Consider the following 14,770-nt stretch of genomic DNA (forward strand, 5'->3'; position numbering starts at 1 on the left):
TGTGTGAGGCAGTTAGAGATTGCTCTGATTTCTAATATCTAACGTGTGTTCTGGCCTGAGGGCGGATAGTGGCTGTTTGCCTCACTACAACATCACTCACTACAGCAACCCGTCGTCATGGCGCAGCCCACGTTGTGCAAGCAGCATGGCGCTGCTGTCAGGATTGTCATGGTTATGCAGGCGCATCAGCTGTCGGTGCCGTACAGCCTTACGTTGCTATGACCGCCAGAGTGGAGGCATTTTAAATCATTGTGAAGATATTCATTCATAATGCCTTATAACGGTCATTTTTGGTCATGTTTTCTTGACTAATGCTTGGATAATGCACTGTAACACATGATGTAAGACATCAGTTCTGGGGTGGTCATACTTTATATTCTACACTTTATAGCTGTAACCAAGAATATGTAAGTATTATAATGGTATAGTGGTTAAAATTATAATACGTCATAAATACATTAATTTGACTAGAAACACCAGAGACCAGAAATGTAAAGCACTGTTGCAGTCGGGCAAGACTTCAGCGTTCAGGAAAAAGGTGTTACCCTAAACCTTTAGAAAATAAAATATTTGGATTTAGAATGAAATCAAATCCATTGTCTTTATGATCTTCATCATTTCTTCTGGCTTCTCTTATGCAAAACTTTCATATCAATTTTAATTCATTACAGACAGTCGTTCATAAACTGAGCGCGTCATAATAAATGTTTTTGGGATTAGGACATCATCACATTATTGGATGGCTCTGTTATCCTCTCCCATCAGGCCGCAGCTGAGGCTATTAATTCAACAGAATGTTGGCAAACGCCGCTGAAGCCCCTCACAGACAGAGGGAGATGGGAATGGCACATTGACACTGTCCAAGACACACGTTTTGAAGATATTGGAAGCATATTTATCCACTGAGATAAATTATTTCTGTGCCAGATAATTGTTCCTTTCCACAGTTGGAACACCAATTATTTGTTCATGTTTTTTTTTTTTTATTTAATGGACAAGCATTAATTAAACAGTTTTTTTTTTTCTTTTTTTCTGGATTTGCTATGATATATATACAGTATACATACCATTGAAAAATCATATTTGTGAGAATTTAAAGAAATGAATACTTTGTTTAGCAAGGATGCGTTGAATTAATCAAAAGTGACAGTAAAGACATTTATAATGTTACAAAAAATTGTATTTTTCAAATAAATTCTGTTCTTGGAAAAAAAATCACAGTTTCCACAAAAATATTAAGCAGCACAGTATTGATTTCAACATTGATACTAATAAGAAATGTTTCTTGAGCACCAGATTCAGAATAAATTACTATTTAAAATATATTAAACTAAAAAAAAAATATTTAAAATTTTATTTCACAGTATTACTGTTTCTCTGCCAGATAATTGTTCCTTTCAACAGTTGGAAACACCAATTATTTGTCCATGTTTGTTTGTTTGTTTCATTATTTAATGGACAAGCATTAATTAAATAGTTTTTTTCTTTTTTTATGGATTTGCTTTAATATATATTGTTCCAAAGTTTGGGATCAGTAAGAATTTTAAGATGAATACTTTATTATATGAATACTATATATAACAATAAAGACATTTATAATTTATTTCAAATAAATGCTGTTCTTCCTAAAAAAAATCAGTTTCCACAAAAATATTACTCAGCACAACTGTTATCAACTTTGATAATAAGCAATATTTCTTGAGCACCGGATTCAGAATAAATTAGATTATTAAAGGAAAAAGGTTATTGTAAATTGTATTATTTCACAATATTACTGTTTTACTGTGTTTTTGATCAAATAAATGCAGCATTTGTTGGCATAAAAGACTTATTTTATTTAAAAAAAATAAAATAAATTTCCAACTCCAAATTTTATATGGTTTGCAGTGATATTTCACCTTCAAAAACCAGTTACACAAAGGTCTTAAAATTTGCAATTTTGACTCTATATTCTTGTAATCTACCCAAAAAAAGTGCAGTATTCATCATGTCATAATGTCAATATGCCGTATATACATATAGGATTTCTGGTCCTTATCTTAAAATTCATTGTCAGTCATTAATGGGGAGATCCCTGTTCAGTTCGGATGAGAATTCCACAATCATCTCTTATGAAATCCTCTTATGAGGATGACGGGGCTTGTCTTTAAGTGTCGGCTCTTGATTTCATAATGTGCAGTTGTATTTATTTTCAGTGATCCAGCGGGGTCTCTGCTCTCAGAGCGGCAGAGTGCTGGAGTGGATTTGGGTCATGCTAGTTTTAGAGTGCCTCTCCTCGCTCTCTCAATCCATCAGAGCGACAAGCCCTAAAAGGATATTCACATCAGTAGTTAAAAAGCCAGGCTTTAACACTTACAGTTCAGCTTTCTACCCTTGTTCCACACCACAAGCTTTTTTAAAGGAATAGCTCACTCTTACAAGAAAAAAGTCTGTTGGCAAAGAGGTTTTTAATGCACAATGATCATAAGAACATATTCAGCTGGAATATCTTTGGCCATTCTCTCTGTTTTGACCTGTACATATTGCTTTTACCTCCTCCTCATCATCTCACGGTTAAACGAGCGCTCGCTCTGGTGCTGAAAAAAGAAAACAAATGCAGGAAAATTGAATCAAATACTGACAGCGCTCCTTTGCATAATGTTTCCGTGATCTACTCGGCAGATGTTTTAAAGCGCTCTCTCTCTTCCTCTCTCTTTTACAGTAATTGCCCTTTTTCCTTGGCTGCAGCCCTGGCCCGTGGTACAGCAGACAGTATCCTGCAAAGCGATCTCTCCATGTACTATCTCAACAAGAGTGTGGAGGATGGCACAGACACGCTGCCTCGTAAGTGCCCTATAAAAACCACATCACATAAACGTAACTTGCACTGTGAAGTCTTATTTTTAAACGAGACAAGTCTAGCGTAGATTCATTGTGGTTTTCTTGAGCCATCTGAAGTCACGCAGTGTCAGTAAAGCCAGTGAATGAGTTGGATCTTGCTATCGAGTAGAGATCTCGTGATATTTGATCCGAATGTAGGCCATTCTTCACAATTTTAAACCTCCTATTCAACTGCAAATTTAGGTCACTTACTAACTTAAAGGTGGCCTGAATTGCTTCCTTATCTTTCTATATTCGAATTGAAATGGCAAAGGAATTTGAGGTGAGAACGGCTGCTAATGTGCCACAGTTTTGGCTGGTTTAGAAAGGAGCAGGTCTAATGGAGCTCGAAAGATCTATTCATATTTGACACCTCTTTTTGTTATGATATCGTGTCTGATCTGATTCATTTCCCCCTTCACTTCAGATGACTCTTTCTGTAGCAATAACTGTAAACTGTCCTCCACAATCTTTATGGAGGACAGATGTTGCCTGACATGCAAATGATGATGCACAATATGTTAGTATCATATTGGTCTTTGGCCTATATTTAAGATTTTTTTTAATCTGTATTGGTCAATATTGCGTATTTAATTGTACACGCCCATTTCCTTTATTTTTACGTTTAGATTACCTTTGATGTCATCTTTAAAAACACTAATCATTTAAATGTATTAAATAATTGTAATAGTCTTTTTTAAATGTAATACTTTAGAGTAATCTAGCAAATATCAAAATAAATATTCACTTTTTATACTCTACATTATAAAATGAATGGTTAAATTTACTTATAGCATTTCAAATAATTAATACATTTTTTAGTATTATATTTCTAATTTATTTAGACAATATACTGTAAAATTTTAACATCAACCATAACATAAAAATTATTATCATTATAATACAGGTGCATCTCAATAAATTAGAATGTCGTGGAAAAGTTACCTGCAAAGGTATATCCATATATAATATATATGAAATACATAAAATAATAGATATTAAAATTCTATACTCTAAATAATAAATTATAATAAAAATAGATTTGATGAATCTATTATAAAAATATATAAATGTATGTTATTCGTAATATATAATATTTAATTTAATTAATTTAATTTAATTTAATTTAATTATTAAAATATATTACAATATTAAAATTCATTACATTTACTATTATTTACCAAAAAGTATAAAAGTTTAATATATGTAATTTTAATATTGTAGTCGTGGCCTAATGGTTAGAGAGTCGGACTCTTAACCCAAAGGTTGTGGGTTCAAGTCTCGTACCGGCAGGGATTGTAGGTGGGGGGAGTGAATGTACAGCGCTCTCTCCCTCCTTCAATACCACGACTGAGGTGCCCTTGAGCAAGGCTCCAGGTGTGTGTTCACGGTGTGTGTGTTCACTGCTGTGTGTGTGCACTTTGGATGGGTTAAATGCAGAGCACTAATTCCAAGTATGGGTCACCATACTTGGCCACATGTCACTCACTCACTATATTTTCAATTTATATTGACAAAATAGTATAGAATTTTGATATATATTTTATTAATGTCTTTTTAACATTCTTGTGCTGCCACAGAGAACGGAAATGTAGTTTGGTTTGCCCGTTCACCCAAACAGATTACAATTCTGCTTCTGTTAGTAGGAAAATTATACATTTCATCTTTAATTGTGACTGACAGCAATTTGTTTCTGCCATAATTCTTTAATTCCTCACTGGTAATTACAACATTGCGGTGGTGTTCGTGTGCACTGATCTCATAAATACAATCATTCCGGCAAGTCATGAAGGCTGCAATAATTCTCTGTGGTTCACATCCAACTATTGCCGTCATGAGTTAGCACAGACATTCACATAGCACGCTGATCCCAGACACTTTCCTGAGTGGACGGTCGATTTATAAAGCCAGATGGACTGCAATCTGTGTTGAGTTTAAGCACTGTTCAAAAATACGTCAGAGCACGAGAACTCCACTTGAGCCGAGTCTGGTTTTCCTCAGCCAGGACAGTTGATAAAGGGTTTCACGGGAGGTACAGTCCTTTAAACAGGCCTACATGACGTGACCCATTCCAGCAGCAGAGAGTATGTTTAGTGTAAGTCGTAGCAGTGGAAACGACTGACATCAGTACAATGGGCGGCAGACAGACATCTGCTCAGGGCAAAGGCAGTACATAGTGTTCACCAGCTCAACCTTGAGATGGCAGATTAAATTTAGATTCTGTGCCCACGGAGACAAAACAGAGAGAGAGAGAGAGCATCTAAATGACTAATGGAAGAGAAAAGAGCATGTAATGTCTGCTTTTACAACCATCAAACAATCTAAAAGGCCTCTTCGTCCACACAATGCTAAAATACATGTCAAAAGCAGTACTGAGGCGGACTGATAGACAAAGACAAAAATGCAGCCTTTGAAAAATACGCCATAAATGGAGTCATAAAAAACAGACACTCCATTAGGCAAATCTGGGACTTTGCCATACGTTTTGGCATGCAAACTCTTTCAGCAACATTTTATGAGCTTGAGAAACAAATAACTTGCTTACCAATGATACTTTTAAAGGTATTATACACCTAAAAATAAGAATTCTGTCAATTTACTTACCCTCATGTCTTTCCAAACCTGTGTGACTTTATTTATTTATTTAGTCATTTAGCAGACGCTTTTATCTTTCTTCTTTTTGCAATAGAACACAAAAGAAGATGTTTTGAAGAATGTTAATGCTGCACTTTTTCAGACAATGAATGCAAATGCAGTTTTTATATGCTTTATTTCAAGTCTTCTGCAGCCATGCAACAACTTTATGTAACAAATAGACTGAAATTCATTCCTGTATCTTTTAAATCTTATTCACACTTCCAGATATTCAAATTTGGCGTATTCTAATATGAGAGACATGAGAACCAGAAGCAATTGGTGTCATCTGACATTTGACCCGACATGATATGTTTTGATCTGCCAGAATGTGGGTTTGGAACAACATGAATAAATGATAACAGATTTTTCCTTTTTAAGTAAACTATCACTTTAATAGGCAAAAGGTTAGTTCAATTGGGTTAGTTGTCCATCAAATGCATATCACTATCTGAAAAGCTTTGAGGACGTAAAGAGCAGCATATAGATCACAGGTGGTTGTAAAGGGAGAGCATGTGCTTCAGAGATGAAATGTTGATGAGATGTTCACAGAATGAAGGAATGTCAGTTTTAGTCCATAGAGACCAGAGCTGGAACAATCCCATCATCATTAACCAGTCACCTCCTCTCTCTCTTTCTCAGTTGGCAGATGGCCTCTTTTGCCCACTGTCCTCAATTCCGCTTCCACTATGCATTTAATCAGCAGCTCATGCACTCTTCTTTACCAATATGATATTACAGTCAAATCTGTTTGTCTTGTGAGAAAAAAAACAGCAATGTCTGTTTGTGTGTGGTGCATGTATGTGTTTTTTTTACACTGTTGTGACATATGAAAGAATGGCAGCTTAGTCATACTGAATCAAAGCAGCTCAGAGTGTTTATGTTTGCCTGTGTAACATGTTACATGTTATTTGCCTCGGCAGAGATCGATTCGGTGAAGCTGGCCTGGCTGGTCTTTAATAAGCTATGCGAGACATGCTGTCATTGGCTAAAGGAGTTCCCGTATCGCCGCCGCCACTTGCCGTACTACGAGACCTCCATCCACGCTATTAAAAACATGCGTCGAAAGATGGAAGACAAACACGTCGTCATTCCTGACTTCAACACACTTTTCAATCTACAGGTATGACCTTGATTGTGACTTTGAATGACCTTTTATTTTTCACCAAATATAATGTACACTACTGTTTAAAAGTCTGGGGTCAGTAAGTTGATTTGTTTTTAAGAAATGTGTATTTGTATTCAGCATGGATGCATTAAATTTATCAAAAGTAACAGTACAGACATTTATAACGTTACAAAAGATTTCAAATAAATGCTGTTCCTATTAACTTTCTATTAGTGCTGTCAAAATTAGCGCATTAACTGCGGGTCAGATGAGATGTTGTGAGGCCATATATCAGTAAAAATGAATTTTCCTGTCCTGTCAGCCATTACACTGTGCTCATAGTGCATGCTCTTCAATTACACGCACAAACACAGTGGCGCGCGCTGTAGCCTGTATCATTTCATATTAAAGCGCGAATGAAACTACGAGTATCCGCATCACATTCAGCAGCAGCAACTCTTAAAGTAGTAGCAGCCAAATAACCTAACCCAGCTGCTGTGATGTCTGTTCATCAAAGAACAAAAGAAAAAATTATTAAACAAATTATTAATCAAATATTGAAAATATACTGTATTTATGTTGATTCTACATTAATTTGAAGATTGAATGGGAAATTATTTAAATATAAAAGTATATTTCAAATTTTTAATGTTAGGTGGGATTAATCGCGATTAATTTCAGAAAAAATGTGCAATTAATTTTTTTTAAACGTTTGACAGCACTACTTTCTATTAATCAAAGAATCTTAAAAAAAATGATTACGGTTTCCACAAAAATATATTAAGCAGCACAACTGCTGTCAAGAAATGTATCTTGAGCAGCAAATCAGCATGATGCTGAAAATTCAGCTTTGCACCACAGGAATAATTTTAAAATATATTGCAATAGAATACTGTATATTACAATAGAAAATAATTACTTTCAATTATAATAATATTTCACATTTTTACTGTTTTACTGTATTTCTGATCAAATTAATGCAGCCTTGTTAAGCGTAAGAGATGCTTTCAAAAGCATGAAAAAAAATTTAGTTTTAGGTAGTTTATAATAAACACCAAACAATCCAATATTTCTCTGATTCAGTATTTTTATTTTATTTATTTATGCTGTTTACAGTAAATTTTAAAATATATTGCAATAGAATACTATTGCAATAGTAAAAATAATTACTTTCAATTATAATAATATTTCACATTTTTACTGTTTTACTGTATTTCTGATCAAATTAATGCAGCCTTGTTAAGCGTAAGAGATGCTTTCAAAAGCATGAAAAAAAATTTAGTTTTAGGTAGTTTATAATAAACACCAAACAATCCAATATTTCTCTGATTCAGTATTTTTATTTTATTTATTTATGCTGTTTACAGTACCTAGAGCTGTCATAGAGACAAATATGATTTCTCAGGACACCTATTTAAGGTGTATATTTGTCAGACAATATCCCCCAAAAAATCTTACAACACATTGTATTTATTTTATGGACGTAGAGATAATTTCCATGGCAAATTCTTCTCTAAAGTTTATTTATATCCCCTTTTTGATTGGCAAAAGATGATAGAATATGATCAGGAAATGTTTCACAATTGATTTAAACCTGCAGCACCCATATGAGCACCGGGGCTCAATATGTCTGAGGATCTACGCAAGCTGCTAAGCCACAGCTCCGACCCACAGGCAAATTCTAAGGCATCTAACAGCCCATAAATACTAAGGCTGTCAGCAGCTCATGATTGCTTTTCATCAAAAACTCATTTTAAGGCCTCTGCTGAGCTTTCCGCACTTTAACAAATAGCTCGTACAAATGTGCGTCAAGGTAGATGCTAAAGCACGATACACTAAACATCACTTTTCATCGTAATAGAGTTGTGTTGAACCTAACATCCCTGTAGAAACAGCATTATGTAATTTCTTTCCTGATTGCCAGTGTAATTTCCAGTCGAGCGAGAATGTGCTCTGTCACCAGAAAGCAATAAATGCAGACAGATTTTCCATCTCACGTTCAGATCTACTTGATGTTTCAGATGAGATGTGTGGGCTATTCTTCCTCTAATAAGAGCAGACACTGTGGCATTGCTGTCTACTGTAGCATGAAACAGACCCTCCCTAAAGCACGACTGTGGGGAATATTCTGTCCTGATGGCAGCCTGTTTCATCAATACGCTCTTCCCGACCACACTTTACTCATAGACTCTGGGGGGCGGTTCTTCATCTGTCACATCTGGTAGCCACTTGATAAATGCTGGGCTTTTACTGGTATTATTGGCGAACACTAGCATCCCTTTGCCTTAGGCAGAAGCAGATCAGAGACCAGTCTCAGCCATAAGTGGACATCATTCAATGCATTTACAGAGAGAGAGAAACATAAACATAGTTGTTGTTCCACATCAGTGCTCTTCCACATGAGCAACATGACAAAACTAGAATGCTCCCATTATAATTAAATGATGCACACTGAGGACTACACTTTGGAGTAGATAAAAAATTCTATAAAAAATTTAAAGAACAAAAACAATTACGTTTGTCACATATGCATATAATACAAACTATTGCCTGATGTATTATCTAATGTAAATAGGGATTTTTACATTGAAATTATCACAATAAATAAAAAAATAAAAAACCCACAAAGGTTTAGGTGATTAAAAGGAAATTACTAAGATTTCATATTCAGTAAATTCATATTTCATATTTTGAATTTCATATTCACTACAATTAAAAAAGTTTCAGGATGTATGTGATTTGTGTTTGTTTATGCATGTACATATGCATATAATACAGGTTGTTGAATTATATGCTGTTATTTCAGTCCTAAATAGCTGTTTTTACATTGAAATGTTCACAATGTTTATAAAAACACTCAAAAAAGGTTTAGATGAGGTAAACTAAAGCACTATTTTATGCATATGCGTATTATACAAACTAATATTATGCTAGTATTTTAGTCTAGAATAAATTAAATCACTGAGACTTAGGATCAAAATCTGTGATGATTATGCATTTAATCTTCTATAAACTACAATAAAAAGTTGCAAGACCCATTTTATTGTCTTTACCATATGGTTTTACTGACCTGATTATCTTGACCTATACTGTTTGTTTATTTATTTATTTATTTTTACTTATGTCCTCCATCATGTTTTGTCCCCTTGTAGGTGAAAAAAACCTACAAGGTTTTTTTTTTTTCTTTTTCTTTTTTTTTTTTTTTTTTTTATTACAGTTAAAGGGAGTAAGAGCAGCTGCTTTGCAGATCATTGCATGCATTGGACAAGATGTGGAATATTGTATTAACTTATTAATCAAAGAAAGAACAAATGAATCAAATAAATTAAAAATAGTTGTTGAATGCATCCACGTGTCATAAAAACCTAAACTAAATGTGAGCATTTTTATGTTGTCTCGAGGCGCTCGAGTAATGGCATCTCAGGGATTCTTCCATAATGAAATCCTTATTTATACCAGTGAGAGCTTATCCCGTTTGACCACCCCTGCTACGGAACTAAGCCTTTTAATAATTCGTAAGCTGCTGATAATTAAAACCGATCGACAAGAGGAAGCACCAACATTTCATTTGCATATATTTCTCATGTAATATTTCATTTAGCTATGTTGACTGCAGTTGATTTGCGAACAGCTTCTGATCTGTTGGATGCCAGAGGTTGCCATGTTTTTGTTTTCTGTTTCGCACGGATGGAGAGACATTTACAGGGATTTATTTCAATTAAGAATGAATTGTGAGGTCTTTTATGTGGCAATAAGCTATTTTCTGAATAACAGGGTAAAAAAATTCAGTATGCAACTGTAACAAATTATTTTGAATCATGATATAATCAATTAAATTAAAATTAGAGACAAATTGTTTTATTATTGTCACAGTCATTTTATGAGGTAAAGCTAACAGAGAAGTATGTGTGTTTAGGATCAGGAAGAGCAGGCTTTTTTCGCTGTGTTTGATGGTCATGGCGGGCTGGATGCTGCCATCTACGCCGCCAATCACCTGCACGTAAACCTGGTCAGACAAGAAATGTTCAGTCAAGACCCTAGAGAGGCTCTGTGTCACTGCTTCAAACTTACAGATGAGCGGTTCATACAGAAGGCATCACGTGAGGTGAGTTCCTACCGCACAAACACTGTCAGACATCAAGATGCTCATATCAGCCCTTTTTGCATTGACAATGTCTGTATGCATCCATATCTCTGGAACAGAACCTGCGCTGTGGCACCACAGGAGTCGTGACCTTTCTGAGGGGTCGCACGCTGTACGTGGCCTGGCTGGGTGACTCACAGGTCATGATGGTGAAGAGAGGTCAACCAGTGGAGCTGATGAAACCACACAAACCAGACAGAGAGGTGAGAAAGACTGGACACTCAAAGCTATTTCTTATTATTTTAACAATTTTTAAAAATATTTTTTTATTTCATTTAATTTAATTTGAAATAGTTGGAATTGTCAGCTGTTCCAAGTCCATATGACAAAAAACTATTATTATTTTCACAATTTTTTATATATTTTAATACAGTTTTATGTTGTATTTAATTTAATTTAATAATTTGAAATAGTGGGAGACCAGTATAAAATAATCAGCTGTTCCAAATGCCAAAAAAAAAAGAAATGCCGAAAACTGATCTTAGATCAGTCTTAGATTGGTCCTAATTGGTGCATATGACCTTCGTTTTTATCTCAGTCGAGCTCTTTGTGTGGGATGTCCTTTAGCACAGTCCATTCAATTGACAAAAGTCACATGACAGCAAAGCTGTGTTACATAACGCACTCCCAAGAGTGGATCTGTTGAGCCGAGTCTTTGGAGCTTTATCTATATAATGAAACTGTATGTAAGTCACAGTTCAGCCGATTAGAGTTTCACTAAATGACACTGAACTGAACATGACACTAACTGTTATGGTTAATGACTCCTCTTGACCATATTGTTTGTTTGTTTATGTGTTTGTATAGGATGAGAAAAAGAGGATTGAGGCTCTGGGTGGGTGTGTAATCTGGTTCGGCACATGGAGGGTGAACGGCAGCCTGTCCGTGTCAAGAGCCATCGGTATGGGACATTTGAAGTTACAATATACAATTAAACAAACTAAACTGACAGCCCTGATTGTATTTCTAGCAAAGATTTTGTGTAAAATACTGTGAAAGCCTACATAAATTAGTTAAGTACTGCTTTTCTCAATGCATATAGTGTTGTTCTAAAGCAGCTTTACAGAGAATATTGCTTCACAAATCCCAGTAATTGAGCCAAAGGCATGAGAAGAGAGGTAAAAACACCTTAACGTGGTTGTGAAAGCCTTTGCTTTTGTACTCTTTCAAGATATTCACTTATTTAGGCACAATCTTTTGTAATTTAAAGTGAACTAAAGGTCAGTGGGTGCATATTTTTAGAAGAGGATGTACAGGCCACTGCAGAAAACCCTTTATCATCACACCATAGATTTCAGTATGAAGGAGACAGTGTTTTAGAAAGCAAACCCTGGCACAGACTCAATTTAATCAATGTAACCAGATTGTGCAGCTTCCACTTGGTCTAAATCAGTAGCTGCGTCTGTGTACTTTCGAAAAAACAATATTGATTATTGTCAAAAATTAAACCACTGTACTGTTTCAAAACTTGTGTAATCAGACCAACTGTGTGGTTGGATTTGAAAAGTGTACAAACTTCTTCATCACCTCAATAAATTATTGATAATGTATCAGTATACTTTACAGTATGTACATTAGCCAGTGTAAGATTACGGCTTTCAGGCTAATGAACGTTGCTGCAATAACAAAGGCTGACCTCCTGCAAAATCCTTAGGCAGCGTTCCCACGACTTCCTGCCCAGAAACCGTTTCACTCCCTAAACGCTGATGGCTAATCTGTCAGATAATCCTATCAGTCAAGCATTTAATTCCCTTAAAGCTCTTGATTCATAAATAGGACAAGTGAGGCTAATTCTGCCATAGCCTAGGCAACTGGTCTTTTACAAACACGAAACAAGTCCAGAACATGTCCGAATCATATTTTACTCAAAAAATCAAAAGAAGCAATTAAGAAATTCTGTTTAGTTTAACGAAAATATTGAAGCATATTTTAGCACATTTTTGCCTTTTTTGCATTATGGCATTATTTGCATGGCAGTTAACTATTGCTGATTCTGAAAAAAATGTGATGTGATTTAACTTGTCACTTTGCTATATATTTTTAATAATAAAAATATATTTATATTTAAAATGTTGTATTTGTTGATTTTAGTTTTTTTTTTTTTAATCCTAGTGCGTTACAGCAGTGAAAATATTGGTTGAAAAAGTTTTTACTAAAACTATCATTTTATTTAAAATCTAGTATTTGTTATAATGACTTTTAATATATTTAACAATAAGGAATTCACACTTTGCAAAGACAAGACCCACCCCCTTTAGTTACTGTTGCTATGTCCGACAAGCCATGCCCCTCTTACACCACACATTGAAAAACAGTGTGAAAAATATATTGTGGAGCAAAGAGGACACTTGACACTTGTTACTTCTGGTATGAAACAAAGTCTTAGCTTTCAAATTTTGTCATTTAAGAATTTCAAACAATAAATACCGTTTTGTGGCTCTTTAATGTCTCGTGACAGATCACTGTGGCACCTGAACCGATCATCTTTTCATATTTACTTAAAGCATGAAATAAACATGAATGAAAATCAGAATGTATTTTATTTCAAACACAGAAAGGCGTTAATACACACCATTTTTCAAGTTTAAGTCCACCGAAGTTAATCTACTCTCCTATCTGTTTTGTTTGTCGGAAAAAAATGGCGGATTCGTTGTTAGGATTGGTCAGATCGCCTGTCAGTCAAACTCACAGCGAAGGGTCAATTGACAATTGCCATTGACAAATTTCCTGAAATCTATATTTTTTGTGATATTCACTCTCAGTTGATTTACTTTGATTTTTCTTTTGTATGTACAGGTGATTCAGAACACAAGCCCTATATCTGTGGAGACGCTGACTACTCCACCTTTAACCTGGATGGCAGCGAGGACTACTTGATCCTGGCCTGCGACGGCTTCTACGACACAGTGAATCCAGAAGAAGCTGTGCGAGTCGTCAGTGACCACTTGCAGGAGAACAACGGGGATACCGCCATGGTGGCCCACAAGCTAGTGGCCTCGGCCCGAGACGCGGGGTCCAGCGACAATATCACGGTCATCGTGGTGTTCCTCAGGGACCCCCGTTTGCCCCCACCCTCAGATGAACCAGAGGAGGAGCAGGAAGAGGAGCCGGTGGAGGACACGGGAGAGGAGGAAGAGGAAGTGGAGCCCTTGCAGAGTGAGCTGGTGTGTCAAGACGGAGGGGCAGAGAATGGAGGAAAGAACCGGGCCGGCTGGCCACTCCAGCAGTGCTCGGCGCCGGCTGACCTGGCCTACGAAGACCGCATGGATTCATTTACGGACAGAACAAGTCTGAGCATCATGGGGCCGGACCTGCGTGCAGAGACTGGCTGCTTCAGGCTCCCAGCTTCATCCAGCCTCCCCCCGACGAGAACCGTCATGCCAGACCTCATACCTCCCTACGGGGGGGGCGGCGCAGCCTGGCGCCCCTACCAAGAGGACGGCCCCTCTGGGTACAGGCAAAAGCCCCAGCCTAAACCCAGAGTGCCCTCCTACACGCAGACCACTTCAGATGGACAATTGTTGGAGGTGGCTGCGCTCTTCCCTCAGGAGGGCCGGAGGAAGAGGCGGCTGGAGATCATGCCGCTGAGGAGGGAATCGCAGCGCCTGATCCGGAGGGCTAGAGAAAGTCACGGTCCTCTGAGCTGCTTCCCAAGCGTGCCCTATCCTCTCCGCTCTCCAGAGAGGAAGCCTGGGATAGCCTTTCCCCATGTAACCCACAGCAAAAGGGTCTAATCGACAACTTCCTTGCCCCTTCATGCCGCCCTCCGTCCCTGAAGCTAAAACGCGCTCATTTCACACAACACATGACGTGGGCGTACACACACATACATGCATACTCTGTTCCAAAACCTAGTGAGCAGCCTTCATAGGCAGCATTTTGAGGGACCTTTTAGTCACCTTGTATTGGACAAATTTTAAGGCAGCATCACATGTATCCTTTGTGCAGAACACAAATCCAGAATGAAGAGAGTGAAAATCTTGATAAAAACAGTAATTTACCCAATATTTGTGTGTATTATATAT

The 14,770-nt window shown here is 36.6% G+C and overlaps 1 protein-coding gene across 1 annotated transcript in view; it reads left to right on the forward strand.

Moving 5' to 3' along the window:
- The window catches only part of LOC107686131 (protein phosphatase 1E-like), a 45,044-nt gene extending 30,274 nt beyond the window's left edge, over positions 1-14,770 (forward strand). The window contains exons 2-7 of the mRNA XM_016482990.1: positions 2,702-2,823; positions 6,417-6,616; positions 10,518-10,706; positions 10,805-10,948; positions 11,553-11,646; positions 13,542-14,770. Of these exons, the coding sequence (XP_016338476.1) occupies positions 2,702-2,823; positions 6,417-6,616; positions 10,518-10,706; positions 10,805-10,948; positions 11,553-11,646; positions 13,542-14,479 (1,687 nt within the window). The 3' untranslated portion in view covers positions 14,480-14,770. The remainder of the gene's footprint in view (positions 1-2,701; positions 2,824-6,416; positions 6,617-10,517; positions 10,707-10,804; positions 10,949-11,552; positions 11,647-13,541) is intronic.

Source organism: Sinocyclocheilus anshuiensis, unplaced genomic scaffold (assembly GCF_001515605.1).
Source record: "Sinocyclocheilus anshuiensis isolate Anshui unplaced genomic scaffold, SAMN03320099.WGS_v1.1 scaffold437, whole genome shotgun sequence".
Classification (NCBI taxonomy): Eukaryota; Metazoa; Chordata; class Actinopteri; order Cypriniformes; family Cyprinidae; genus Sinocyclocheilus; species Sinocyclocheilus anshuiensis.